This window comes from Zonotrichia albicollis, chromosome 19 (genome assembly GCF_047830755.1).
Source record: "Zonotrichia albicollis isolate bZonAlb1 chromosome 19, bZonAlb1.hap1, whole genome shotgun sequence".
In the NCBI taxonomy this organism is placed as follows: Eukaryota; Metazoa; Chordata; class Aves; order Passeriformes; family Passerellidae; genus Zonotrichia; species Zonotrichia albicollis.
In genome coordinates this window covers 5,743,556-5,770,626 of record NC_133837.1, presented here as the reverse complement: position 1 = coordinate 5,770,626, position 27,071 = coordinate 5,743,556, and the positions used below count along the sequence as shown (strand labels likewise).

Here is a 27,071-nt window from a genome sequence, read left to right as displayed (position 1 = left end):
CAGGAAAGCCTGTGTTTATCTGTGCATCCTTTGGATGTGAGAGGGAAAGCGAGGTGTTGTTGCTGACCACTTTGTGTGTCACTAATTTAAACTCATGGTTTTTTCTGTGTAAAGGAGTTTTAGTAGTTTTAACTGCTAGCAAGAAAGGAATTAAAGTCTTTGCAAAATGTTAGCAAGAAAATGCACTTCATCCGCTCAGTGGGATAGAAAAGGTTACTTAAATTTTAACTACTGCTTAATGATTGGTTTCACTGATTTCACCTTACAACATTTTAAAACTAAAATGTTCTGCAAGTGAGTGGTCAGCAGACATGAGTGACAGCAGAAGCAGGTCATAAACTGGCAGCAAATGTCATGCTGAATAGAATCATTGTGTTATGAGGATTGACATTCAGCTATAGTTCGAATACAGTATAACCATCAGTTCTTAGGAAATTTGGCATTGCTTTTTTTGTGGCATAGGTTAAAAGAAAGAAAAAGAAAAGGAAGCTGGATCTCTGTCTTCACCCAAACCCTGCTCTGCTCTGCCATACCATGGTGGGACCTTCTGCTCCCCTCTGAGTGTGGGGATAATTTCTGCTCTGGGGCTGAGTTTCCTGGCCTTGATTTGTTTTATTACTGGGTTCTTAACTTGTCTGAAGAGGCAGGGCCTTTAATCCCCAGCTGCTTAAGTGGATTGTGAGTCCTGGGATGAAGGAGCAGAAATGGAGTTTTGACCCTTGTGCAGTGTGTGTAAACACCTCTGGACACACTCAGGTGGATGGTAACTAAATCCTGAACTACTTTTCATGTTTTTCAGCTCTGAAAAGATCGTTTGAGGTCGAGGAGGTAGATCAGTCTTCAAATTCCTCCACGCCACAAAGACGGGCCCCCAACACCCTCCTCAGGTCCACCGTGTCCAGCTCCACGCAGAAGTTTCAGGAACTCGGTGCCAGGAACTCGGAGCCCTCCACCCGCCATGCGGAGCCCACAGTGCAAAGATCCCCCAAGCCCCCTCTGAGGAGAGTGGAGCTCTCTGGACCCAAACTGCCCGAGCCGGTGTCCAGAAGAACAGAAATCTCCATCGACATCTCCTCCAAGCAGGTGGAGAACTCCACCTCGGGCCTGTCGCGGTTCGGCCTCAAACGAGCCGATGTGGGCCACAAGCCGCCCGAGGGCCCGGCCAGGAGGACTGAGATCACCCTGGGCAAGCCCCAGGAGCTGCGGCGGGCGGAGGCGCCGGCCTCCAAGATCCCCGAGCCGCCCTCCAAGATCCCCGAGGCGCCGCAGCGCCGCGCCGAGCCGGGCCCCGTGCCGGACACCGCGCCGCGCCGCCCGGACAGCCAGGGCGGAAAGGGCACCGAGAGCCCGGCCGTGAGGGCGGCCGAGGGCTCAGAGCCCACCATGCCCGCCCTGCCACAGCTGGCAGAGACAAAGGCACACGGGCTGCCCACCGAGAGCCCGCCAAAGAGAGAGGAAGGTGAGTGCCAGGGGCTGACGGGTCAGGGATGGAGTGGATGGCTTTGTGAGGTGGGCCAGAAGGGAATTTATAATTTTATAATGATTGTATTTATAAATGTTTATAAATGTATTTATAATTATTATATTTATAAATTCTATAACTATCATATTTATAAATTAATATTTAGTAATTTATAAATTTTATAATTATTATATCCATAAATTTAAAATTTATAAATATATATAAAAATATATATTAAAAGTTAAAATATTTATTAATTTATAAATATTACAATTTTATGAATTATATTTATTATATAAATATATAAAGCTAAGTATATAATATTTATATTATATATATTTATTATATTATTATATATTACATTTAATAAGTAATGACTACAATATTAATCATATAATTTAATATTAACAACTAATATTTATTAATAATTATTACACTAACTAAACTATTAATGTTAAATTATGATTTTGTAATATTTAATATTATTTATTGTAATTACTATAGTTTATTGATATAGAACATTGATATTGAATAATGAATTATTAGTATTATAGACCGTTAATATTAACATTATTCACATTAAATTATATATGGTAAAATTTAATAATTATTGTATTGATTATTTATTATTTATAATAATTAATAGTAGTTATTATGTTATATAGCTATTTCATTCTTTTATTGTTCAAATGTTATTTTGTAATGAAATTTTATAATGTGACTTGCTAAAGTGAGTCTCCCAAGTCTCTTTGATTGGTCTCAAAGTAAAAACCTCTGACACTATTGGTGAGCAATGACTAGCACACTCTGGAGAACCATATCTATAAACAAGGGTTACAGAAAGAGAGATAATAATTGTTTTAATGATTTTATTATGTTATTTTATTTTTTTTTATTGTTGTAATATTGTTTTATGATGAAATTTTATAATTTCAGAGACTTGCTAAGGTGAGATTTGATTGGTCTCAAAGTGAAAATCTCTGACACTATTGGTGAGCACACTTTGGAAAGCCATATCTATAAACAAGGGTTACAGAAAGAGAGATAATAATTGTTTTAATGCTTTTCTCTAAGTTTCCCACAGCTTCTCACAGCTTCCCAGGAAAATCCTGGGAGGACTGTGTCGTGGCATTCACATTCCCTGAACATGATTCCTTCAAGCAGGGTTTTTCTCCTGGGAAGCTGAAAGGCAGCAAGAGACCTCAGAGAAAAGGAAAACAATTTTTATCTCATTTGCTTCTCCTGTGTTGTGCTCATGTGGAATGTGTTTGGAGATTGTTTACCTGCAGGTGTGAGTTGTTTTCACTCTTTGGCCAATCAGGGCCAAGCTGTGTCAGGGCTCTGGAAAGAGTCACAAGTTTTTATTATTATCTTTTTAACATTTAGTAAGTATCCTTTCTGTATTCTTTAGTATAGTATAGTATTCTTTAATATAATAATATAGTATAATATTATATAAATATATAATATATTATACTTTATTATACTATATATATAATAATATTATGATAATATAGTATAATAAAGTAATAAATTAGCCTTCTGATAAGATGGAGGCAGATGCACCATTCTCTCCCCTGGTGGTTGACCCTGCATTTACAATACTCTGTCCCTGTCTGTTCAGAGGATGTGTATTACCCTCTCCAGCCCTGGCTGGGGTGGTGGCTGTCCCAGGTGTCACACAGGAGGTGGCAGGAGCTGTGTGCTGCTCTTTCAGCTCCTGTGGTGACGCCTCTCAAGGCCGCTCAGGGATCTGTGCTCAGATGTGTCTGCAGGCAGAGCTGTTCCCCTTGGGTTCATCCTGCCTGAAAGAGCTGTCAAGTTCAATAAGAAATTCTAGAAGGAAAGAGAAAAGGAAGTGGCAGTGCTGGCAGAGCAGGTCTGAGCAGTGCTGTGGTGCCAGTGTGGTTCATCCCTGTGAGGAGAGGAACAGGGAATCACTGTGGGGCTTCATCCAGAGACACCCACCCGCTCTGTGCCATGGAGAGATCTCCTGGGATCCTCAGCTGGATGACGGGCAGGCAAATGCTCAGGAAAAGCCACATCAAATGTGCCGTGGGTGATCCTAGCACATCCTCCTGCCACATCCTCCTTTGCACTGTGCCTCCCTGGGTGCTGGCAATGCCAGCCCTGCCAGCTCAGGCTCTGTGCAGCCCCACAGGGCTCTGGAGAGGCTCTGAGGTGTGGGAGAGCTGCTGGCTCTGGAAGTGCTGTTGGGATATCTTTGTTTGGTGCTGTTGTTTGTGGCTGTGGGGCAGGAACTGCCTCTTCATTAGCAGAAGTCAGGGTTTTTGACCTTGGAGACAAAGTCTAATAACATCATGGACCAGAGCCACTATGAAACTGGAGACCTGGCTTATATTAGCTCTATCTTGTTTTCAATTAATTCCGTGTTAAAGCCAGCTTCCCTCCCTTCCCAGCTGTCAGTTATTCCCCAGAATGTTTTGGAGATTTTCCTTTCAGACCTGTTAATGACTTTTCCATTCTCCCTCGCCCATGAGCTCTCTCCTGTGAGGGGTCCCGTGGTCAGGGGGAGGGCATCCCTTCCTCCCCACCCTGGGGGCTGTGGGATGGGCTGGGGTGGCTGAGCCAGGGCCTGGGAGGTCCATGCCTGGTCCTGGAGCTGGACCAGGGGTCCCATCCCCTCTCCTGTGGTCACAGGGATGTGCAGAGGTCAGGCTGTGGTGTGTGCTGGTGTAAAACCAAGCCAGGAGTCAGCAGGGAGCTGATGTCGAACCTGCAGCACTCAAGTGGGTTTTTCTTACTGTGTGTGATGTAGGCATGGCTTTTCTGAGCTGGTTTTTCACAGGTTGGGCCATCTCCCGCTGGGCACAGCTGAGCTCTGAGCCCCAGCCCAAGATGGGGATTTTGTGAGCCCCCCTTCTGTCCCCGGCTGCTGTGTGTGGTGTCCATCCTGCCCCATGGGAGGGTGCTCAGCCTCACCCTGCTGGTTTCAGGCTGCTCTGAGTGCCCCAGCCCTGAGCCCCACGGGTGGTTGGTGCTTTAAATCAGAATTCAGCTGAGCTGCTGAATGCTCCAGCTGCCCAGGGCAGGGACAGAGGGGGGACAGCTGCAGGGACAGTGTCACCCCTGGGCCCAGCTGTCTGCAGTCTGCCTGGCAGCACAACCCTGGCTCTGCTACAAAAGGGGCTTTCAGTCCAAATGTCTCCAAGGATCAGCACAGAATAGTTTGGCTTGGAAGTTGTCGGGACCCAGGGCATTGCTCTGGCTGCCCTGGAGGACTCCAGACCCTGGCAGGGGGCTCAGAGACCTTGGCACAGAGTCAAAAACACCTGAGCCTTTGATTTTAACCCATGGAAACAATTCCCAACTTTGTGTGAAGAGCTAAGAGTTAAAAGAGTGAGAAGAAGTTCAGAGGTAAAAAGAAGCTAATGAAGAACTTTTTCTTCTAAGGCTGTTACTAAAGAGACTGAGAGAAAAGAAGAATTAAAAAAAAAGATAAAGAACTTTACAACTAGGTGAAATATTTTTAGAAAGTTAGCTGAAGTTACTGTTGCTTTTCACTAATAGTGTTATGTTAATTTATTGTAACCAATAGAGTAAAAAAATATAAACAATTAGAAAGTATATAAAAACTCAGCCATTTTCCATCATAAAGAGTCACCATCTGAGACTGCTTGCAGTCTCTGCTTTGTGTTGTGACCACCTCAACAATGACCCTGCCCCTCTGATGTCTGCAGCAGGGACACGTGTGGCAGCTCCTGCTCCAGGTTTGGGTCACCAGGAGGTGCTCCAGGGTTTGGGTCACCAGGAGGTGCTCCTGGGGCTCTGGGCTCCCTTGGAACCTGTGGCTGGTCCAGCCCAAACAGCTGAGCAGGGGATGCAGCTGCCTCCAGCTGCCCTCCCTGGGTGGGGGTGACCTGTCCTGTTCTGGAGCTGCCTTCCCCAGCTGTCAGGCTCAGCTGCCTGCCCTGCTGCAGAAGGTATGCAGGAGAGCGTGCTGTGCAGGAAGAGGCCAGTCAGAGGAGAAAAACAGTCCCAGGGAGTTTGGCAGATCACAGCAAACCACAGAGGAAAGGAGCAATTTCAGTGCTGAGCCTCATCAGGGCAGCAGGGCTGGTGGTGAGGGCTGAGCCTGCTCCAGGTGGGAGAAAAGCAGGAGGTGTTTATGGGGCAAGAAATGTTCCTTCCCATCCGTGTTCTCCCTTGCTGAGTCTTTGTGCTCTCCTGCACTCCCTGGGGAGCATTTGCTTTGTTTGTGCTGGTATGACATTGAATTGGGCCATTAGTGACAGAAACATGGGACAGAAACACCCATCCCTGTGGGGTGTGTCACTGCAAAGGTGGGCTTTGTGTCCCCAAAACCTCCAGTGGAGGTGTCCATGGAGGTTTTGTGTGGCTGGGCTCCCCAGCTGGGACAAGGAGATGGGATGGGATGGGATGGGATGGGATGGGATGGGATGGGATGGGATGGGATGGGATGGGATGGGATGGGATGGGATGGGATGGGATGGGATGGGATGGGATGGGATGGGATGGGATGGGATGGGATGGGATGGGATGAGCAGGTAATGTGGATTGCTGTTGCTGGTGTCTGTCAGAGCAATGTGAGCTGGGCTGTGCAGTGAGGGCAGGCAAGGGGAGGACATGCAGAGGGCAGAAAGAGGCACAAACAATTAAAAATAGCCCTGAAAACAGGGTGAGGGGAAGGGCTGTTTGTGAACCCACAGCCTTGGGCACTGTGGGAAGCTGTCCTTGCTGTGAATACCCAAATCTGAGCTCCCGTGGGTGGGGGTGACCTCTCCCAGGCCCCTGCTGTGGGCAGCAGCTCCCTCCCAGTCCCAGGGCACTGGGCTGGGGCTGGCACAGGAGGATGTTGCTGCCCTGTGCTGGCAGAGCAGGTCTGGGCAGTGCTGTGGTGCCAGTGGGGCAGGAGCTGCTGGTTCATCCCTGTCGGGAGAGAAACAGGGAATCTCTGTGGGAGCAGCAGGGCTTCATCCAGAGACATCCACCTGGTTTTGGGCTGTGTTTTTGAGCTGTGTTTGGTTTTGGCTGTGTTTTTGCTTGTGTCTTGGCTGTGGTTTTGGGCTGTGTGTTTGGTTGTGGTTTTGGTTGTGTCTTGGACTGTTTTGGGCTGTGTTTTTGGTTGTGTCTTGGCTGTGTTTTGGGCTGTGTTGTGGGCTGTGTTTTTGGGCTGTGTTTGTTTTTGGCTGTGTTTTGGGCTGTGTTGTGGTCTATGCTTTTGGGCTGTATTTTTTGGGCTGTGTTTGTTGGGCTGTGTTTGTTTTTTTGCAATGGAGACATCTCCTGGGATCCTCAGCTGGTTGAGGGGCAGGTGAATCCTCAGGAAAAGCCACATCAAATGTGCCATGGGTGATCTGCCACAGCATCCCCTTGCACTGTGCCTCCCATCTCTGCCGTTGTGCTTGTGTGGTTGAACATCTTGGCCTTCTCTTGTTCCTTATAACCTGTGGTGGTCAGGCTTGAAGAGTGGGAAAGGCCATTTTGCTGGCCTTTACCTCTACAGTGTAAAGCTGCTTGTGTTGGTGGCTCAGCTCTGGGATCTCAGGGGGTGGATTGGAAGCAGTCCCAGATAAGAGGTGAAGCTGGGTTGATGTGATGCTCCTGTCTGTCTCCTCACAAGCTGCTCTGGACCCTGGGACAGCACTCAGCCATCAAGGCAGGCTCTGTCCCACCCCTGCTCCTGCTCCTGCCCCTTGGGCCTTCATGGCAAGGATGCTCTGGAGCTTGTATAGATAAATCAAGGGAATTCAAAACACCTAAAACAGGGATGTGACCTTCCTCTGTGTCCCAACATGAGTCAATGCAGAACAGTGAACCATTTCTGAGCTTTCAGCTTTGTTGGAGTCTTTGGGACAGCCACACAGGGTGCCAGGTGCCTCTTGGTCCCCACATTTATTTTGCTGCACAACAAGCAGGGCAACATCAGGAGAGTGAAGCAACTCAACTGTTTTCGCTCTTTTTTTCCCAGCTAGAACCTTTATGGAAAGACTTTTCACTATGGAAAGACTTCAGAACTCCCATAGAGTTGGGTTAAAATGTAAACAATTAAAAAATATTTAAAAAGAGAAAGAAGCACACTGTGAGATCCACTGAAATCCTTGTGGAAACCAAGGACCTGTTGCTGTTTGCTGGGAAGTTGTGGTGGGAGCTGCAATTTCAAGCCCCCATCCTGCCATGGACACCCAGGGATGGAGAAGTGAAGCCACACAGGCCTTGGGGTGACTTTTCTTCTGTCCTGTGCTGCTGGGGTGACACCAGGTGTGGGGCTGCAGGGGTTTTAGGGATTTGGACAGGCTGAGTGGACATGCAGTGAGTCACCATTTCCAGGTCTTTAACTGTACAAAGAGATTAAAGCTGTATGGAAATGTTTCCTCTTAAACCAGCTGACAGATTCAGGCTAGGTTATGAACAGTCTTTTTATTGTTATTATTTTTATTTTTAATGGGAAAATTCCTCCAGCCCAGGATTCCAAATGGAGGGCCTGAGTGGGAAACGCTGAGTCTCGGTTTGTGAGCGCAGGTGCCAAAAATGAGATAATCTGGAAAAATCTAAACCTGCAGGCCCAGTGACATGGAAAGAGTGGGAGCATGTGTGGGAGAGAGAAATGTGTCCCATCATGGAGACATTGCCTGATCCAGGACACCATGTGCATGGGAGGGCACTGCCTGCCTCCCCTCCCTGTGTGTGCCCTGACCCTGGCTGTGGTTTTGGGCTGTGTCTTAGGCTGTGTTTTGGCTGTGGTTTTGAGCTGGGCTTGTTTTTGGCTGTGGTTTTGGGCTGTGTATGTTTTTTGTTGTGTTTTGGCTGTGTGCATTTTTGGGCTGTGTTTTGGGCTGGGTGTGTTTTGGGCTATGTTTGTTTTGGGCTGGTTTTGGGCTGTGTTTTTGGGCTGTGTTTAGGCTGTGCTTTGGGCAGGGTTTGTTTTTGGCTATTTTGGGCTGTGTTTTGGGGCTGAGTTCATTTTGGGCCGTCTTTGGTTCTGGGCTGTGTTTTTGGTTGGTTTTGGGCTGTGTTTTGGTCTGTATGTATTTTTGGGCTGTCTTTTGGGTTGTGTTTGGTTTTGGCTCTGTTTTGGGCTGTGTTTTTGAGCTGTGTTTGTTGTGGGCTGTGTTTTTGGGCTGTGCTTTGGGCAGGGTTTGTTTTTGGCTGTTTTGGGCTGTGCTTTTGGTTGTGTTTTAGGCTGTGTTTTGGGGTGTGTTTTTGCGCTGTGCTTGTATTTTGCTGTGTTTTTGGGCTGTGTTTCTTTTTGCTGTGTTTTTGGGCTGTGTGTTTTGGACTCTGTGTGTTTTAGGGCTGTGTTTGTTTTTGAGCTTTATTTTTGGGCTGTGTTTTGGGCTATGTTTTGGGTTGTGTTTTTGGGTGGTGTTTTGGGCTGTGTGTGTTTTTGGACTGTGTTTTGGGCTGTGTTTTTGAGCTGTGTTTGTTTTTTTGGCTGTGCTTGTTTTTGGGCTCTGTTTCGGGCTGTGTTTTGGGCTATGTTTATTTTGGGCTGTGTTTATTTTGGGTTGTGTTTTGGGCTGTGTTTTGGGCTATGTTTATTTTGGGCTGTGTTTTTGCATGGGCACACACTGTGTGGATGCTGTCCCATGTGGAAGCTCCAGCTGGGCAGGATACACCCCAACAGATGAGGCTGTCCACTGCAGCCAGCCAGCCCAGGAGGGTTTGTTTGCCTTGCTGGAACTCCCTGAGGGCCCATAGGAAAAGCAAAGACCTCCCAGTGGGGCTTCATTATGCAAAGGGACAGTTTCCCATAGGAAACACCCTCTGCACCATTCCCACTTCCTTCCCCTGGTGCCTGAGACCAGGACAGGGCGAAGCTGGGGATGCTGCATCCAGCACCAGAAGGATGTGGAGCTGCTGGAGTGAGTCCAGAGGAGGCACAGAAATGCTCTGAGGGCTGGAGCCCCCTTACTCTGGAGCCAGGCTGGGGGTGCTCACCCAAAGAAAAGGCTCCAGGGAGAACTCAGAGCCTCTTCCAGGGCCTGAAGGAGCTCCAGGAGAGCTGGAGAGGGACTGGGGACAAGGGGCCTGCAGTGACAGGACACAGGGAATGGCTTCCCACTGCCAGAGGGCAGGGTTAGATGGAATATTGGTGTTAAATTCTTCCCTGTGAGGGTGGGGAGGCCCTGGCACAGGATGCCCAGAGAAGCTGTGGCTGCTCCATCCCTGGAAATCTTCAAGGCCAGGCTGGACAGGGCTTGGAGCAGCCTGGGACAGTGGGAAGTGTCCCTGCCAGGGCAGGGGTGGCACTGGATGGTCTCTAAAGTCCCTTCCTACTCAAACCAGTCTGTGATTCCATGCTGAGCTGCAGAGTGACTCTGGCCTGAATGACCTGGCAAGTCTCTTCCATGGCTGGGGTGGGTCTGGGTGAGGCTGTGCATCCATCCATGTCACCTCCTCACCTCCTGAACCTTGCAGGAGGGACCCAGGGCTGGATGTGTGTCTGTAGAGGGCAGAGCCTGACTGCAGGGTCATCTGGCTGTGGCTCAGGGGTCTGAGCTCCAACTGGGGGTGAGCCCTGAGCACCCTCAGCAGCCTCTGACTGTGTTTAACACAGCCTGGATGTGCCACTGGGGGCCAGGGCTCGGGTGAGGTGTTGGGGCTGGCTTGGACTCAATGGTCTTGAAGGTCTCTTCCAACCCAGTGATTCTGTGAATTCTGTGAATTCTGTGAGTCCCCTCTGTGATGAAAACTGGGGCAGCCCCAGGACAGAGGTGCCTTTGCTGGCTGAGAAAGGGGTGAGTGCTCCTGCCTGCTGTGGGATCTGTGTTCATCCAAGTGGTGCTGGAAGGCAAGAGGAGACACAGCCCTGGCTGAGGAACCAGAGCTTCTCTGCAGGAACCAAGAGTTTCTCTGTTGATGCTGTGGTATTTGCATGTCTGGAGCCCATGGCAGTGGTGTGCTCCCCACCCATCAGCTCCTTTGGATCCTCCAGCTTTCTCACATTTAAGTTAATCATCCTGCAGGCTGATAAGGCAAATAAAATCCGTTATCTTGGCCAAGATAAAACAAAGAGTTTGCTTTGATCTCCTGCAGTAAGGCCTGGCCCCTGGTTTTGTGACTTCTCTGCTGTCTACTGGGGGAGGGAAGTGATGGCAGTGGTGATGAACCGTCTGTAATTAAGGAATCTTTCTCTTTTAACCTATTTCTAAACTGCTGTCCCTGCCTGAGATGTTTCTGTTGGCCAGTGGTTGAAGGGACACCATAGGCTGGGTGCAGTGCCAGCTCCATAAACTCTGTCAGAGCACTGAATTGAGATTATAGGGAGATAACTTTGTTTTGAGAAGATCAAACGATCTGTTGAGAGCAGGAAAAGATAAGATGACAGCAAACCATTTGTGTTCTTTACACTCCTCCAGCAAACAAACAGACACAGAGACCCTTCTACATTGTCCAAAATGCTTGGTGGAGCTGAAGTGAATGTGGCTATAAATGGAAAAAGCAGCTGGTCTTGGACTGCAGCCTGTGCTCAGACTTCTTTGAGCCCAGTTTTTCTTACATCTGTTAGAGGTTTTAAAGGAGGGATGTGGGGAGAGAGCTGCTTTGCTTTGTGTTGGTTAAATTTGGGTCACTCATCTCATTGATCTTCTGAACTGGTCTCTGCACAGAAGTTCCCAGGGTTTCTGTAGGGTCACATGCATGAGTGCTTCACCCTCTTGAATCATTTTGGTTTATCCAGGCATGCTGGGAGACAAAGCTGGACCCAAGGCTCTGGTCCAAAATATTTTGCAAACAACAAAACTTTGCAGATGTTCATGCATTTATGAAAAGCAAATCATTTTAACAAAGCATCTCAGGTTGCTGTGCCAGCCCAGGAGTGACAGGGTGGGCATTTGGGGTTGCTGGGCTTGTACCAATTGCAATTTGTTCTGTGGACTTGTACCAACTGTAATTTGGTTTGCAGTTTGGAAGCTGTAGGTTGGTTTTTGCATGGCAAAGGCCATTTGTCCAACAGGAATTTAGGATTGCTGAAATGAAGCATTTTTCAGCACCTTGAATTCCAGAGGTTGATGATGCTCTGGCACATATGAACATAACCTTGGATTTCTGTTTTGCTTTTCAAGCCTTGAGAAGATGCCCAGGGTTTGTCTGAGTCAGGTGGCCTTACCAGGTGTTCTCCTGTGTTATTCCTAGAGGAATGGAGTGAAAAGGGATTTGCAGCAGCACAGAACTGGGTAGGGCATTAATCCCTTGTTATTATGGGTGCCTGACAGCCCCCAGCCAACCTTGGCTCAGGTTGTTCTGTTGCTGAAGTGTGTGTGTCAAGTTTTCTTTGATGCTTATCCATAAGACTTGAACTTTTTATGGTGGCTCTGCCTTCCCCCCTTTCCTCCTCTCCTGCTGCACATGGAGTGGGACAGACATTGCTTCCCCCTTTCAAAGCAAAGCTCAGCAAATCTCAGAATAAGATTAGATGGGAATCCAAAAGGATGTGGTGCCTAGGAGGGGAGGGCAGTGATAAAAGTTAATGATGTGTCAGCTCCTGTATAGGAAATCAGGTGACCTCTGTGGCAGGGAGAAATGACAAGGAGGACTCCATGGATATCAAAAGGCTAATTAATTACTTTATTATACTGTATTATTTTATACAATATTACATTACATCTAAACTGAAACTGCACAAGCACTCAGCTCAGCTGCCCAGAATCTCGTGACTGTCAGCCAAGCCTTGACACACACACATGGATCCAATTGGTCAGTGAATCAAAACACTCACACCAGAATCCAATGACTAATTTCCTTCAGGTAAACAATTTTCCACAATGTATTCTACTTGTGAATACATTCTACTTCTACAGTAAATGAAATAAAAATTGTTTTTTTCTTTCTGTGAGGTTCAGAGAATGTAAATCCCAGAAAATCCTTGGGAAGTTGTGCTTTGCTTTTCTCTGTGGAGAGAAATGCAGCCACATTCCTGAAAGGAGCTTTCTCAGCCCCAGCTGTGTGTGGTAACTCACAAGTCTTGAATTGTAGGGCCCTGCTTTCAACTCCAGCTCAAAAGCACCTGGGTGTGTTTCATGTGGGCTGGGCACATCTGGAGGGACATCACAGGAGCTGCCCTGCCCAGCTGGGGCTGCCTGTGTTTGCTTCCCCTGTGTGTTATGGCTCTGGATGGGGAATTCTGCTCACTCTGCTGGGCATTTGTTCTGATCTGGGAGCTTGTGCTGTTCTCTGCTCCTGCCCTGAGGAGTTGGTGTGCTCTGGACCCTTGTCTGAAGCTCTGGCACGTGGAGGCACAGGATGAGTCCCTGGTTTCAGCCTCTGAAGCTACAAATGTGCAGGGTCGTGCTCTTATCTCATGTGAGATGCACTCAGGGCACTCCCCACATCTGCAGTGGAAATCAGTTCATGGACCAAGAGCCAGAAAAACACTGAGGAGATGGCAAAAATTTGTATAGGGAAGAGCCTTGTCAGCCTCTGCTGTCCAATCCTTCATTGCCTTGGAGGAATCCCTCTTCCAACTTCTCCTTTTGTACCAGGGAGCTGGTGAATGTGGCAAGATGCCTGAGTTTCAGTCCTTGCACTGGGCTCTTTCTTCTTCTAATGCCTTGAGAAGGGTTACCCAGAGCAGAGGCTGGACAGAGCTAAAGAATAAAGCAGAGATTTATTAAAAGGATCTCCTCCGTGGATCCACCTTGGGCAGCACAAGAGCCCAGCCAGGGCTGCACCCAAGATGAACCAAAATGGCCCCAAAATGCACAACCGGGCACGGGGTCTCTCCCTTTGGTCAGTTCTGCTCCATTTGCATTTTGCAGTTCATTGTGCAATTCCAGCTTTAGCCCATCCAGTCCCATCCTTGTTTTTCTCTCTTTATTCCACATTGTTTGTGCTCTTGGGCCTGAGATTTGGATCATTTGTCCTTGGTGCCCAGCTGGAGCAGGAATTGTTTTGTCTCCCTGCTCTGTGCACAGAGCTCACCATCCCCTCATGTGAACCCAGATCCATGCACTAAAGCAGCACAGAATGTGAAAAATATAAAAGCCAAAACCTGAGGCATCACTTCCAGGTTCAGCTGGTGATTAGGAATTAGCTGGTCCTGCTTCCAGAGGTGCTGTAGGATTGTGCAGGGTGGGAGCAGCCACTGCCCAGGTCACTGGGGTGGCCCTACTAAGGGGAGTCTGTCAGCTGTTGTCTCTATCACAACCCTGCCAGTCTACCTTGCTCACTCCTAAATTTGAGAAACCCATAGTTTGAAGAGGAAATAAGGATTTGGAAGGCAGCCTTTGGAGTGTGGGGAGCAGATGTGGCATGGTTTGTGCCTCTGGTGGATGGGTGTTGGAGGCTGCTGGCACTGAGGGAGGAGCAGGGGGGTTTGGATGCTCCTTGCCTCATGTCCTCTTCCCCTGCTTCCATCTGCTGCAGGCTGGATGGAGAATGGAGAGTACCTTGGAATTGTCCAGATATGTCCTGGGAAAGAGGAGTAGATCTGAGCAGCTTTTCTGATAAAACACAATTGTTTAGACAAACTCTGGCTGAACTTGCTTCCTCCTGCATCCCAGCACGCAGATAAATGGGGTGGAAGTGGGAGGCCAAGTTCACAGCCTGCTGGGGCCCTCCCTGGGGTCACTGTGGCCTCGAGACCCCCTGTCCAGCCCTTTTGGTGGCCTTGCAGAAGATGAGAGGATGCAGTTGAGTGCTGAGGATGATGCCCTGGCTTTGGGTAGTTCAGTGCTCTGAGATGTGATGGGAACCTTGATAAGGCGGCACATGAGGGGTGTGGGTGGTCCTGGGGCAGCAGTGAATCCATCATGGTCAGAGGCTGCAGTGAATCCATCATGGTCCAGCTGCAGGGGCTGGGCCTCGGCTCTGTGCTGCTCTGTGGGATGCAGGAGGTGAATTTGCTCCAGCCCTGTTCTCTCCAAGCCTGGCAGTGCTGGGAGCAGGGTGGCTGGGCAGATCTGTGCCCTGAGAGGTCCCTGTTTGAGCTGGCAGGGTCAGGATTTGTAGGGCAGTCAGGATCTGGGGGCGATGTGGCCACTGCAGAGGTGTTGTGGCTCCTGCTGAGGTCTCCAGGAACTGCTTTGTGAAATCTGAGATCCTGCCATAACACTGATGTTCCTCCCACCATTCCTCAGGGAAACAATCCTCTTTGCCCTACTTGGTGTAGTAAATAAAAGTTTATTTACAGCCCAGGAGTGCACGCCCTGGGAGGTGAAGGGTTCCTGCAGGGCCCTGGAGGAGCTCTGGGGTTTCCTTTCTGCTTCGTGCCTTCAGTTCCTGGACAGAAAAGTCTTGGGAAGGAGCAGCCCTGGGAGTGGGAGCTCAGGGGAGCAGAGCCCTTGGGGCATGGCTTTGTTTCCTGGCCCTGTGTCCCTGAGTGTCACCTGGAGAGGAGCTGAGAGGAGATAACAGAGCTCACAGGTGAGCTGGAGCGCAGGGACAGCAGCAGGAGGTGAGCTGCCACCCTTCTGTCCCCATCTTTGCCTCGGGGTGCTGTGGGGACAGGGCTGAGGGGGCCCTGTGTCCCTGAGTGTCACCTGGAGAGGAGCTGAGAGCAGAAAACAGGGCTGAGGGGGACGTGGGGCTGAGCTCTGCTGCCCTGTGGGGTCTGGGGGGTTTCCAGCTCTGCCCTGGCACTGCCCAAAATTCTTCTGCAGCACTTCAGGGAATGAGCATTTGTTCTTCTCCTCCACTTGGAGGAGTGGGAAGGGTCTCTTTGGGGTTATTTCAGCCCGTGTGTGGGACAGATTATTTATGGGGCAAGCAAAGCAAAGCCATGATTTGGGCTGCACTGAAAGAGCAAAGCTGGGAAAGCTTCAAATCGTGGCTGCAGGGACAAGGGGGGATGTGGCTGTGGCTTTCTGCTGGGGACCAGTGTTGTGTCCCTTGGGAGAGGCACAGAGAACATTATTTGGAGTTTCTGCTTTTCCTTCTCATTTTTCAGACATGCAAGATGAATTGCTCTCTTTTATTGTCCACAGCAATATTTATTTTGCTGCTCTGCAGCAGCAGGGACTGGGTAGGTTTCACAAACTGAATTTTCCCTGGACAAGCCCCTCCTCTGGTTTCACACTCCCAGCTGCCAGGCTCAGTTTTAAAACAGTTTGCACCAAGGCTGGAAATATTTGAAGGGGCAGAGCAATGCCTTGCAGGAAATGGCTTAAGCTTCCTGCTCCCAAGATGGTGTGAGTGTTAAAACAGAACTGGAGAAATATTAGACATCCTACATCCGGCCTGGCTGGGGAGGGTGACCCTGGGGTGAGGATGGAAAGCCTGGCCACCCCCTCCCCCTGCTGCTTCCTGCAGGACCAGGGGCCCCAAAGGTCCCCCTGACCCCCATCCCCCTGAATTTATGGGGGAAAAACCGGGAAATTGCTTCCTGCTCCTCGGGGCTCTGCTGTGTTTGGGTTTTGTGGGGTGAAATCTCTTCAGAGTGAGTTTGCAGCAGAGGATGGGAGTTAGAGAAGCAGTGGTTCTGCTGAAATGTTTGTAGCAGTTTATCCGCCATCTCCAAGGCTGAAATTGATATAAAATTTCAATAACTAAACTGAATTTTATTTTTATATTTTATTTTAAAGCAAGCAAGCAGTGCTGGCTGGCCGGGGAGTCACTGCTCCATTCATGGCACACAAGTTCAACAAAATATATATACTGTTCTTAAGCTTACAAAGCATTTTTTGAAGGGCTTGGTTAGTTTGAATCAGCAAATATCAATAAGCTGGGATCAGCAATTTCATCATCTTTCTAGGTGGTCGTTGGCTTCCTGTCCTTGTCTGGAGGGAGGTTTTACACTGGTGTCTGCTACATGATTTTGTCATTAAGCTTTTTATTATACATAAACCCTTAGGTGCTTTGTTGGAATATCTTTTAGCTTTACCAAAACTTCCTCTATTTTATTCTGAGCATCAGTCATCTTGCTACCTCATCTCTTTTACTTTACTACACTTCTTTTATTTTGATGCTTTATTTGGTTATTCACTCAGAAATTGTTCTTTATATCTATTTTCAGCATAGCAGATACAAGAATTTGCTGATTCCATTGCCAATTGACACCAATCACAAAAACATTGTACTTCTTTTATTTTGATGCTTTATTTGGTTATTCACTCAGAAATTGTTCTTTATGTCTATTTTCGACATAGCAGATTTGCTGATTCCATTGACACGAATCACAGACACATTTTTCACAGAGTGAAAGGTGAAGATCTGAGAGAGCTGGGTCTGAGTTGGTCCCGTTTGTTTGGGACTTTCCTTAGTGAAAATCACTGAATTATCGACTCTAGAGCATGGGAGCCCTTCCAGCACGGAGGAATTCCCGCTTGGTGCCGGCTGAGCACCATCTACCTGGCCAGGCAGGGAATAGCAGCTGCTGTGTGTCCTCCAGGACAGACGGACAGGGCTGGGACAGACGTGGGGATGTGTGTGTCTGGTGGCTGTTACCTCTTCATCTCCCTGAGAAATCACTGCCCTGGTGTGGAAAGCTTCTCCAAACTCTGCTTTGCTGCATGTGGAGATTTGGGAGATTATTTTTATATCCAACCTACAACATTCTGAATGAAATTCCCTAAATCTCCGCTCTCCAGCCTTTGGAGTTTACCTAGCCAAAGCAAAAATACAGATAAAAGACACTAAATAAATGCAAATAGGGCTGGCATTAACTGGGTGCTTCTAAACTAGGAGTGTTCAGTTTGCCTAATTAAGAAATTAATTGCATTTGGTAAAATGATGTTATAAATCCAGTCTTTTCCCTGTTGCTCTTCATCTAGAAAATAAGTTTCCACCACAGCTTTTGCTTGAATGGTCCCAAACTCTGCATCTGGGGTCTTAAAGCCCTCAATGCTTTTTCTTCAGGTTAAAAAATGTCACTGCTGGTTGAGAGATTCCCAAGGTTCTCGTGGGGTGTGGGGGGACCTGGGCCCCCAAGAACAGGCTGAAGTCAGCAGCACTCTCTGCTCTCAGCTTCAGGAGGGTGTCAGACATGAGAGCTGTATCCTGCAGAGCTGAAAACCTCAAACCCCTTTGGGGCCTGTGACCTTTGAGCTGCAGTGAGTGTCACAGAGCAGAGCCTCTGCCTTTACCTCAGATCCTTGGGCTGGGGAGGAGGCTCTGAGCAGAGCTGGGGAGCAGTGGGGCTGTCCTGGTTCCTCTGGGATGTGTCTGGGGGGCAGTGGGGCTGTCCTGGTTCCTCTGGGATGTGTTTGGGAGGCAGTGGGGCTGTCCTGGTTCCTCTGGGATGTGTTTGGGAGGCAGGTTTCCTGGAGGTGGCTGCCCCAGCAACTCCTGTGATGGTTCCTGATATTCCTTTGAGAGCTGCTGCAGCAACTTCTAATTCAGGTCTCTCCACTTCCCCAGCAAATGCTTCTGTCACGTGTGTGTGGACACTGCCCTTGGTCTGAGTGCTGGCCCCAGTCCCTGTAATGCCCTGTAGGGTGGATGGTGCTGGAGACCTGGGTGCTGAGTGCTTCCTTCCCCACTTGGTGTGATTGTGGTGCAGGTCTGCCCCAAAACATCTCTCAAATATTGGTTCTTACATCTATCTGTCTATCTATCTATCCATCCACCATCCATCCATCTATCTATCTATCTGTCTGTCTATCTATCTATCTGTCTGTCTGTCTATCTGTCTGTCTGTCTATCTATCTATCTATCTATCCATCCATCCATCCATCCGTCTATCTATCTATCTATCTATCTATCTATCTATCTATCATTATCTATCTATTTTCTGCAATCTCCTAAGGAGTATTACAGCCTAATTGGAATTAGGTGCCTAAAAACCTTTAGGATGGATGTCTTGGCTCTCCTTGGGCCTCTGATCCCAGCACTGCCCCCTCACCCTGGTGCTGGAAGGGCATCAGACCCCAAGATGTGCCCTTGGGAGGATGGCAGCAGCTGGGGTGAGGCAGGATGAGGCAGGGTCCCCTCTTAGACCCCCAGGAAATGCTGACAGGGCTTTTTTCACCTTGGAGCCCATGGCAAGCAGAGGTTGTGGGACAGTCAGCACAGCTGATTTGCTGCAGACACCCTCTGAATTCAGTGTTGAGGTGTTTCTCCAAAGAGCAGGTCAGGACAGCACAGCTCCAGCTCTGCCTCCCCACCTTTCCTATTGCTCTCTCCAACAATTAGGCAGCTTGAATCCATCCAGGCCCTCATTTAAACAACTCCTAGAGCTACAGGATGTCCTGTGAGATTGCTGAGTGCTTGAATGAGGGGCTTTCTTAGCTTGGCAGAGGCTGAGCAGACCCCAGAGAGCTCCCGTGCTGGGGGAAGAGGCTGTTGCCAAGTCGTAGGAGGAATTCCCACGTTCCTGTTCCTTCCTGCTGCCTGCCAAACGCTCGTCCTGTCCACAAAAGCTGATGTATTTGGTAGGATTTAACCTTTGCTCACAGAAGTGAATAATGGAGATCTTTTACTTTTAGTTTCTGGGTGTAAATTCACAGCTCAGGGCTGGTTTTGCATGCACAGCACGGGCCCGTGGTGGGAAAAAACGGAGGAGGAACAGAGAGATGCTTCACTTGGTGAAACCCTCTGTAGCCATAGCTGGGAGCCTGCAGGGACTTGTCCCTCCCTCCTGCCCTGCTGAACCCCCAAACCAGGCTTTAGGTGCCAAGCAGACCTCACCATTTCAGCAGAAGCACAAAGGCTGCCCTGTGGAAAGCAGAATTTGGGATTTCTCACGCCCAGGTCCTGCCTGGACAGACAGACAGGCTCCCACATTTTCCCTGCTGGGAGCAAGCAGGTCCATGGAGTTTCAGGGAGTAGAAATGCTCTGGTTTGTTGCTTCTTTTCAGAAGACACAGCCAAACTAGCACTATTTTCTCTGCCCTGGACCCTCTCTTTGTTCTTGGGTTTGTGTCCTGTGGGACAGCCCTGGTGACACTGGTGCTGCCGTGTCATCAGCAGCACCCAGAGCTACTGAAATGGGGTGTGAAGCACAGCTGGGCACCTCTGGGTGGGGCTGACCTGCTCTGGGGAAGGTGAGAATGACCCAAAGCTCAGCTCCCAAATCTGGGCAAAGAGGAAAAGTGAAAACCAGCAGGTCCAGGCATGGCCTGAACTCATTTTTGGAAGAGAAGTGGGATCAGCAGGAGGGAGCCCTGCACAGAGAAGAGAGGTTTCCAAAGTTCCATGGTGAGGGTTTGGGGCATCACACAGTTCTGACATGCTGAAGGTATTCCAGCAGATCCCCTCCTTACTTGGAAGGGTCAGCAAATCATGTTTGCTGGTTGGGTCCCTCAGTGGAGCTCCTGAGGGATTTTGCTGCTCTGTGGCTGCTTGGCACAGCCAGGGGCTCCCCATCCTGGAGAAGTGTTGGGTTGTGTCACTCTGGACAGGGACAGGCCATGAGGCAGAGCCCCACATCACCCTGCACCCAGCCCTGCTCCAGGTCAGCTGTCCATCAGGGCAGTGTGTGGCCTCCACAAAGCTGGAATGAATCTCCAGTGCTGCTCCAGGATTTGGTTCTAATTAAAGGGACACCCATGTAGGTGACCCCAGGGCACTCCTCCCCATAGGGGTGGGGAGAAGCTGCTGATGGATTTGCTTAGGAGTGGGTTTGCAGTGGGAAGCAGCATGGAGAGGTCCAACCTTATCAGTGTTTGCTGCTCCTGAACCAGCAATTCCTTCCTGGAGCTAAAGTTCCATGAGATCAACAGAAGCAGGGGTAAAACTGAAGTGGTTTTTGCTGTGAGCATGTGGAAATCAGACCCACAGATGGATGGGAGTTGGAGTAATTGCCCCCCAAATGACAAGGTGCTGATAATAAGCACAGCCCGTGGCATTGCAGCTGGCCCAGGGGTTATGACCAGTGCCATAACCCCACAGAATTCTCTTCTCTTGCCTATCTGTGTAAATCTCTGCTCTCCCATCAGTGCCTGCCCTCAGCACTCCCTGAAAATTGCCCAAAAATTCCATCTTGGTGCAATTTAGGATACGCTGCAGCCTGCCCCGAGCACATCTGGTATCTGTGTGTTGGGTGATATTAATCACAGCATGAACACAGCCAAGTGTTAAACAGCAGAGCCCTCCCACCTCCCCCCTGCAAACCAGGCTTGTTTCCATGCTCCAGCAATAAAATGAACCCAGCATTCCCGGGCAGGCAGTGATCTGGCAGGAACAACTGCTGTGTGGGATGGAGGGATGAGGAACTCTCTGAAACAGGCCAAGAAACCATGTGCTCCTAGGAGTTTTTGAAATCCCTGTGGTGTTTGAAGCTATTTTCTAGCCCTCATTTTTTTGGAGGCTGTTCCTGCTGCATCTGCAACTGCTCCCTCTGCCCTGGAATTTTGTTGGTTTGGGTGTAAAAGCTGCTCCCTGTTCCCAGGAAGGTAAACACCCCTCCCTTGCCCTGCTTTGCTGTGCAGATATCGAAGTGCTTCACCAAGCAGGGTGAAGATGTAGATACCCATCTACTAAGGTTGTTTCAGTTTTGCAGATGGGGGACAGGAGTTGCAGAGGCTGCTGAGAAATCCATGGGAATCTGCTCACTTGGATGGTGTTTGTGGTTTTGCTTCAGGACACTTCTTTAGTGTTGGGCAATGAGCAGGCAGGGCTGGCACAAGTTATATTTTTGCTCCCCTTTTTCTGGAGTGACCACACAGCAGACAGTGGGCAAAACCCCATCAGACCACTCTGGTTGTGTTGTCCCCAAAGGAGAACCTGGCCCAGATTTGCCCCCAAGTTCCCCAGTTTGTGGCTGACTTAAAAAATTAAAAAAAAAAAAGACAAAAAGAAAAAAAAAAACCTCAGAAAAAAAAATCGAAACTGTGTTTTCAGCACAGTTGGCGCCTCAACCACTGAGGTTGCTGTGCTTTCAAGGGAGGCAGCCCCAGCACTGGTGCCTGGGAGGAATGGGGGGAGAGAACTCTTGTGTGGTGTCTTTGATGTTGGAGGCTTTTACCCGGGGAGAAACTCGAGTGCTTTTCATGTCTGCTGGTGAGGGAGGCAGGGAGCCAGGAGGGATCTGCTTTGTGAGACCTTTTCCAAGGGAATTGAGGGGAATTTCAGAAGTTGGGGGGAGGCTCTGTGGGCCAGCAGCTGAAATAGGTGCTGAAGCATCCTTGGCTCTCGTGGGCACTGGGCAGTTGCATCATCCTCATCATCATCATCCTTGGCTGAGTAAGTCTCTGCTTGAGCTCTGCCCAGCCTCAGGGAGTAAAAATCTGTGGCAAGAGCTGTGCTGGGGTCTCCACAGCTGTGCCAGTGGGGATCTGTGGAGTGGGGAAGCTGAATGTGGCTGTGCAATGGGTGTGTGGGGCTTTGAAGGGTAAGGAGGGAAAGAACAGAGCAGTGGTTTAGCAGGGGGGAAATCCCAGGGATGTGATGCAGGCATTGTCACAGGGGAATGATTTGTCAGGGCCTGTGCTGAGGGAGGTGGCTCTGCCACTGCCCAGGCTCCCTGTGGGATGGGATGTGCTGGGCTGAGCCTCTGCACCACCTGAGCAGGCAGAGAGGGGGACAGGGGAGTCACAGACGGTGGCATCAGGTCCTGGGGGTTACACAGGGTGAGACCAGGAGGTGCCAGCTGGCAGCAGAATGGGCCCCTGATGCAGATGGGCCATGCTCAGCCAGCTCCTGCAGCCCTGAGGTGAGAAGCAGCCCTGGGAAGGGGAGGGTGCTGCCTGTGCTGGGGTCCCTGCTGAGTTTGGGGACCCTGCCCCAGCTGGAGGGACCAGGTGTGGTTTGCATCTGTGCAGGTAATAGAAAATAAGTTTCTAGAAAATAAGTTTCCATCGCAGCTTTTGCTTGAATGGTCCCAAACTCTGCATCTGGGGTCTTACAGCCCTCAATGCTTTCTCTTCAGGTTCAAAAATGTCACTGCTGGTTGAGAGATTCCCAAGGTTCTCGTGGGGTGTGGGGGGACCTGGGCCCCCAAGAACAGGCTGAAGTCAGCAGCACTCTCTGCTCTCAGCTTCAGGAGGGTGTCAGACATGAGAGCTGTGTCCTGCAGAGCTGAAAACCTCAAACCCCTTTGGGGCCTGTGACCTTTGAGCTGCAGTGAGTGTCACAGAGCGGAGCCTCTGCCTTTAGCAGGTGGGAAGGGCTGCTCAGCCTCCCCAGGCTGGCACATGAGGGGCTGCTGGAGCTGCTCTCAGGTTACTTTTGGCAAATGCATTCCTGTGACATCTGGTGATGTAAGGGAGGCCTGGCAGCCCAGGGCAGCCTCACTCCTTGGTTTCTGCTCTGCAAGTTGGCTGTGAACTGATGTGGAAAAGGAACTTCCTGGTGTTTGGTGGCCCCTTGTCCTGATGAACACCCACCTCCTGAGCATCCCTGTGTGCCATGGTGGGTGCAGGGCTCTTGTGCCCAGCCCTTTTCTGTGCCTCTCAGTGCCTGTGTGGGAAATGCTCCCCAAAAACAGCTCCTGCTCCCCCCTTCTCTTGCCCATCATGCCCCAACCTGAACAGTGTGGTTCGGGGAATGGGGCTGGGGGTTCCCACAGTGGGGTTCAGAAAACAGAGATGGGGGTCCCCACAGTGGGGTTCAGGGAATGGGGCTGGGGGTCCCTGCAATGGGGTTCAGGGAACAGAGATGGGGGTCCCTGCAGTGGAGTTTGGGGAACAGGGCTGAGGGTCCCCAGTGGGGTTTGGGGAACAGGGCTGGGGGTCCCCACAGTGGGTTCAGGGAATGGGGCTGAGAGTCCCCAGTGGGGTTCAGGGAATGGGGCTGGGGGTCCCCAGTGGGTTCAGGGAATGGGGCTGGGAGTCCCCGCAGTGGAGTTTGGGGAATGGGGCTGGGGATCCCCAGTGAGGTTCAGGAAACAGAGCTGGGGGACCCCACAGTGAGTTCAGGGAATGGGGCTGGGGGTCCCCACAGTGGGGTTTGGGGAACAGAGCTGGGGGTCCCTGCAGTGGGGTTTGGGACAGAGGGGACACAGAGGCTCAGTGCTCCCTGGGGCCTGGGGGTGGCAGCCGGGTCACGCCACGCTCCTGTCCCACTGTGTCCCCACAGTTTTTCTGTGCTGTGTCACAGTCCTGGAGCTCTTCAAACCAGCCCAGCTCCAAGCCTCACTTTTTGTTTTCCTTTTTCTTTATTTTTTTTTTTAATAATTTGAATGGCCCTTCTGCAGCCTGACTGTTTGCCCAGTGGCTGTGACGTGGATATTTACATGATGCAGTGGGATCACCTGGACTTGCCAAGCACAGAGTTTTTCCATCTTGCCTTAGTCTGGCAGAGGATGGGGGTGCTGGGCATGGCAGCCAGGGCTGTGTCAGTGTGAACCCCCAGGAACTGCTCTTTCCCTCTGTATCCCAATATCTCCCTGTCCAACAGCCCTTGGAAGCAGCCAGGGCTGCAGGAAAAGCTTTATGCCAGAGGATTTCAGGCAAGGCTTTTTATATCCATCCCAGTGTGACCACACTTCATTTAGGGAAGGAGCATCCGGGATGGATCTGGGCTGACGTATTCAGGGCTGAGACGATCTCAGCTCTGCCAGAGCAGATCTGGGCCAGGAGAGCAGCTGGGCTCCAATGGGGCCGGTGCTGCTGCCCTGTGCTGTGACTCCCAGCTCACACTGAGCTGTTCATCTTGGATTTCTTGGTGATTTCATGGGTGTTGTGTCCACCCTTCTGTAAATAGCAGGTCATTCCATCTCTTCCCCTAAACCCTGCTTTGGAGCCACGGCTATCCAACCATCCACGAGCTCAGCAGCTTTGTGCTCTGCACAGCACCCTGAGCTTGCTGCTGCTGCTTCCCAGGGTCAGCTCACAGCAACACACGGAGCAGAGGAGTGCAGGAACAGCCTCCCATAGCACCAGGCAAGTTTTGGGTTAAAGTTGCTGAATTTTATTGAATTCCTGCTGCTGTGGATGGTGGGTGTGGCAGAGGGAGCAGACTGGTGCTGCAGCTCTGGGGTGGGAGGGGATTTTGTGCTGCTCTTGGACATGTGCTGGCTGAGAGTTTCCTGATGCTGATTAATGACTGTTGGTTGATGGACTAAATTTCCCTGGGAGATAGGTGAGCCAGGCAATGGGGCATTTGTGTGCGCATGCAACATTGGGCTGAGCTTTTGTTTGGAGACAAGATAGAAATGGAAAAAAAAGCAAGAATTTTGATTATGTGTGATCCCCTAAGTGCTGCTGCCTTGTCCACAACTTTCCTGGTGCTAAATAATGACTGTTGGTTGGTGGACTAAATTCCCCTGGGAGATAGGTGAGCCAGGCAGTGGGGCATTTGTGTGTGCATGTAACATTGGGCTGAGCTTTGGTTTGGAGACAAGATAGAAATGGAAAAAAAAGCAAGAATTGTGATTATGTGTGAACCCCTAAGCTCTGCTGCCTTGTCCAGGTGTGATTCCAGACTGCAGGATACAGCATCCAGGAGGAGCACAGCTGTCCAGGCTGTGTGCCCTGCTGTAAGGGTATCCAGAGTGCAGATCAGGACATGTCACAACAGATAAAATAAAAGAAGTTTGGAGCACATGGAGGACTGTGCTATCCCTGGGAGCTCTGACCTCTGCCATGCTGTTGCCATCCATGATTTCCCATATTGACATCAAATGCCTGTGGGGCTCATGGGTGGCTCTGTGGTGGGGTTTGAATGTGTTTGACCCCAGAGCCCCTCAGCACATCCCCTCTGGCCATAGCCTGAGGTTTGCACATGTGGCAGGCTCTGATGGCCTGGTGGCCAATGACCCGGCAGCAGCGGTTCCTGGACGCCTCTCCATGGGGAATGCAGACTTCCCTTCTCTGAGCACGGTGGAATTTTTATAGCCTGTGGTTTTAAATGCTGTGATTTCCTTATGGCCCTGTCAGAGCTGCTGCTCCTTGGGTAACGTGTCTGAGCTTTGCTCCAGCACAGGGGAAAGGGAAGGCTGGATCTCCTGGGCTTGAGCCTGCTGGGTGCTGTGATCTTATGGCTGAATTCAACTGGGCTTTATTTTATTTATCCCCAAAATTTGTCAGGCTTTGGGGAGTAGGGTACAGTAAAACGAACTTTTTTGTTAAGAAATGATCACCAGAATGGGAGTGAAAGAGTTAATCTTGCAAGTACAGCTCAGTGGCATCCTGGAAGTGTCTGTCCAAAAATCAGGAGGGAGTGGGCATGTAGCATTTCAAGGTAGAGGGGCCAGGATGGCAAACCCCACTTGGCACAGGGACTCAGCTGTGACTGGGGCAGGGACGTGGCACTGTGGGATGTGTGCCCAGGCAAAGGCAGAGAGGGTTTGTGCACATCTAGAGGGTATGAGCGCTGTCTGCCTCCCAGCTTTGTTCCCTGAGGTCCCTGTCCTCATGGGGACAAGGCAGAGTTCTGCCATTAATGCTCTGAAAATCCCTGCTGGCTCATCCTTATCATCCCCAAAATGCCAGGCAGTGCTGGGGTGCTCACAGGTTCCTCACTGTGATCTCTGGCAGCTGGTGGGAAATCAGCAGTGTTGCTTTCTCCAGGCCCTGATAAATCCCCTGAAACCACTGCCCAGGTCTGGCTGTTCTGGGGTTGCCTTGGGGCCATCAGATTTTCCAGGCTGACACATCCATGTCCCTGTGGTCCTGCTGCAGGGATGCTGCCTGGGTCCAGCCGCTCCACCCAGCTCTCCCTTCTCTCAGACTTGTGGAAAAGTGATTTCCTTTCCTATTTTCTGGCCCCTTCTCAAGCTCAGACTGGGTTAACTCTTGCTGTAGATGCAGAACGTGCTGGAGGGCCCTGCTCAGGCGGGGCTGTAAAAGCCACATTTTCTTTGGGAATCGGATTAAGGCCCCTTTTTCTCCCTGCAGTGTGGGTGACATGAAGTCTCTCTTTGTCCTGGATGGTATTTCTGGCCCAGCTGCAGTGGGTTAACCCTTTGTCATCCCACCCAGTCCTGGTGATGAATGGCCCTTTGCTAAGCAACAGGGACCTTTTCCTGGGTGGAAGCACTGTGGGGGCCCTGTGGGCTGTGTCCTCCCCCTGCCCAGCTGGGGATGAAGTGCAAATCCTTGGTGCCTGACTAGGGGACGTGTCTGTGGGATGTGTCTGTGGGACAGGGACCTTCCCTAATGCTGCTTTCCACTGCCTTTCTTTGCCATTTTTAGTCTCTCTTTACTCCCCAAGATAAATGGATAGGACTTTGCACCCCAGTCCTGCACTGGCACCAGAGGTGTCTCCATGCTGGGCAGCCCCAGGCTGCCTGGATGGCACAGAGGGACATGGGTGACAGAAAGAGGGGGCCAAAGGGACAGTGAGAGCAGAGGCCAGGCCAGCTGGCAGAGCACAGAGCTGCCTGTGTGCTCCTCAGAGGGCACAGACCATATCAGGGCTGCTCCCTGGGCACCAGTGCCCAGCTTAGTGTGGCACTGGGCTGGGGCAGGAGCAGCACTTTTCCAGGAGAGCTGAAAGGCTGGATAAGCAGGCAGAGAGCATCCATAGGTATCCCAGGAGCCCTTGCCTGTGGTGCCCACGATCCAAGGAGGTGCCTTGGTTTGGTGCTCAGTGCTGGGCTCTGTGGCCAAGCAGAAATGAAGGTGATTTCAGTCTGGTGGCTGTGGGCATCTCACACACCAGACCCGGGTCTATTTTACTTTTTTCCTCATTGTGTAACAGACATCTTTTCATTAAAATCCTTTTGTTAGGATTTTTCCTGCTGAAGCTGAGAAGTTTCAGCAACAAAGTGTAAACAATGGTTATCTGCTGCTGTGGAATGCAACAGGTGGATCCGTGGTTGGTCTCCTGTGGATGTTTGGATTTACTGACCACTCACGGCAGAGCT

At 50.2% G+C, this 27,071-nt stretch overlaps 1 protein-coding gene across 6 annotated transcripts in view; it reads left to right on the top strand.

Moving 5' to 3' along the window:
• SEPTIN9 (septin 9) overlaps positions 1 to 27,071 on the top strand; it is a 149,821-nt gene that overhangs the window by 89,199 nt on the left and 33,551 nt on the right. For 4 of the 6 annotated variants that reach the window (XM_074555273.1, XM_074555275.1, XM_074555274.1 and 1 more), the window contains one exon: positions 800 to 1,459. In XM_074555273.1, the coding sequence (XP_074411374.1) occupies positions 800 to 1,459 (660 nt within the window). Of the gene's footprint in view, positions 1 to 799; positions 1,460 to 21,368; positions 21,506 to 23,857; positions 24,145 to 27,071 lie in introns of those variants that run through there. The other 2 variants (XM_074555277.1, XM_074555279.1) reach the window with 2 other exon arrangements.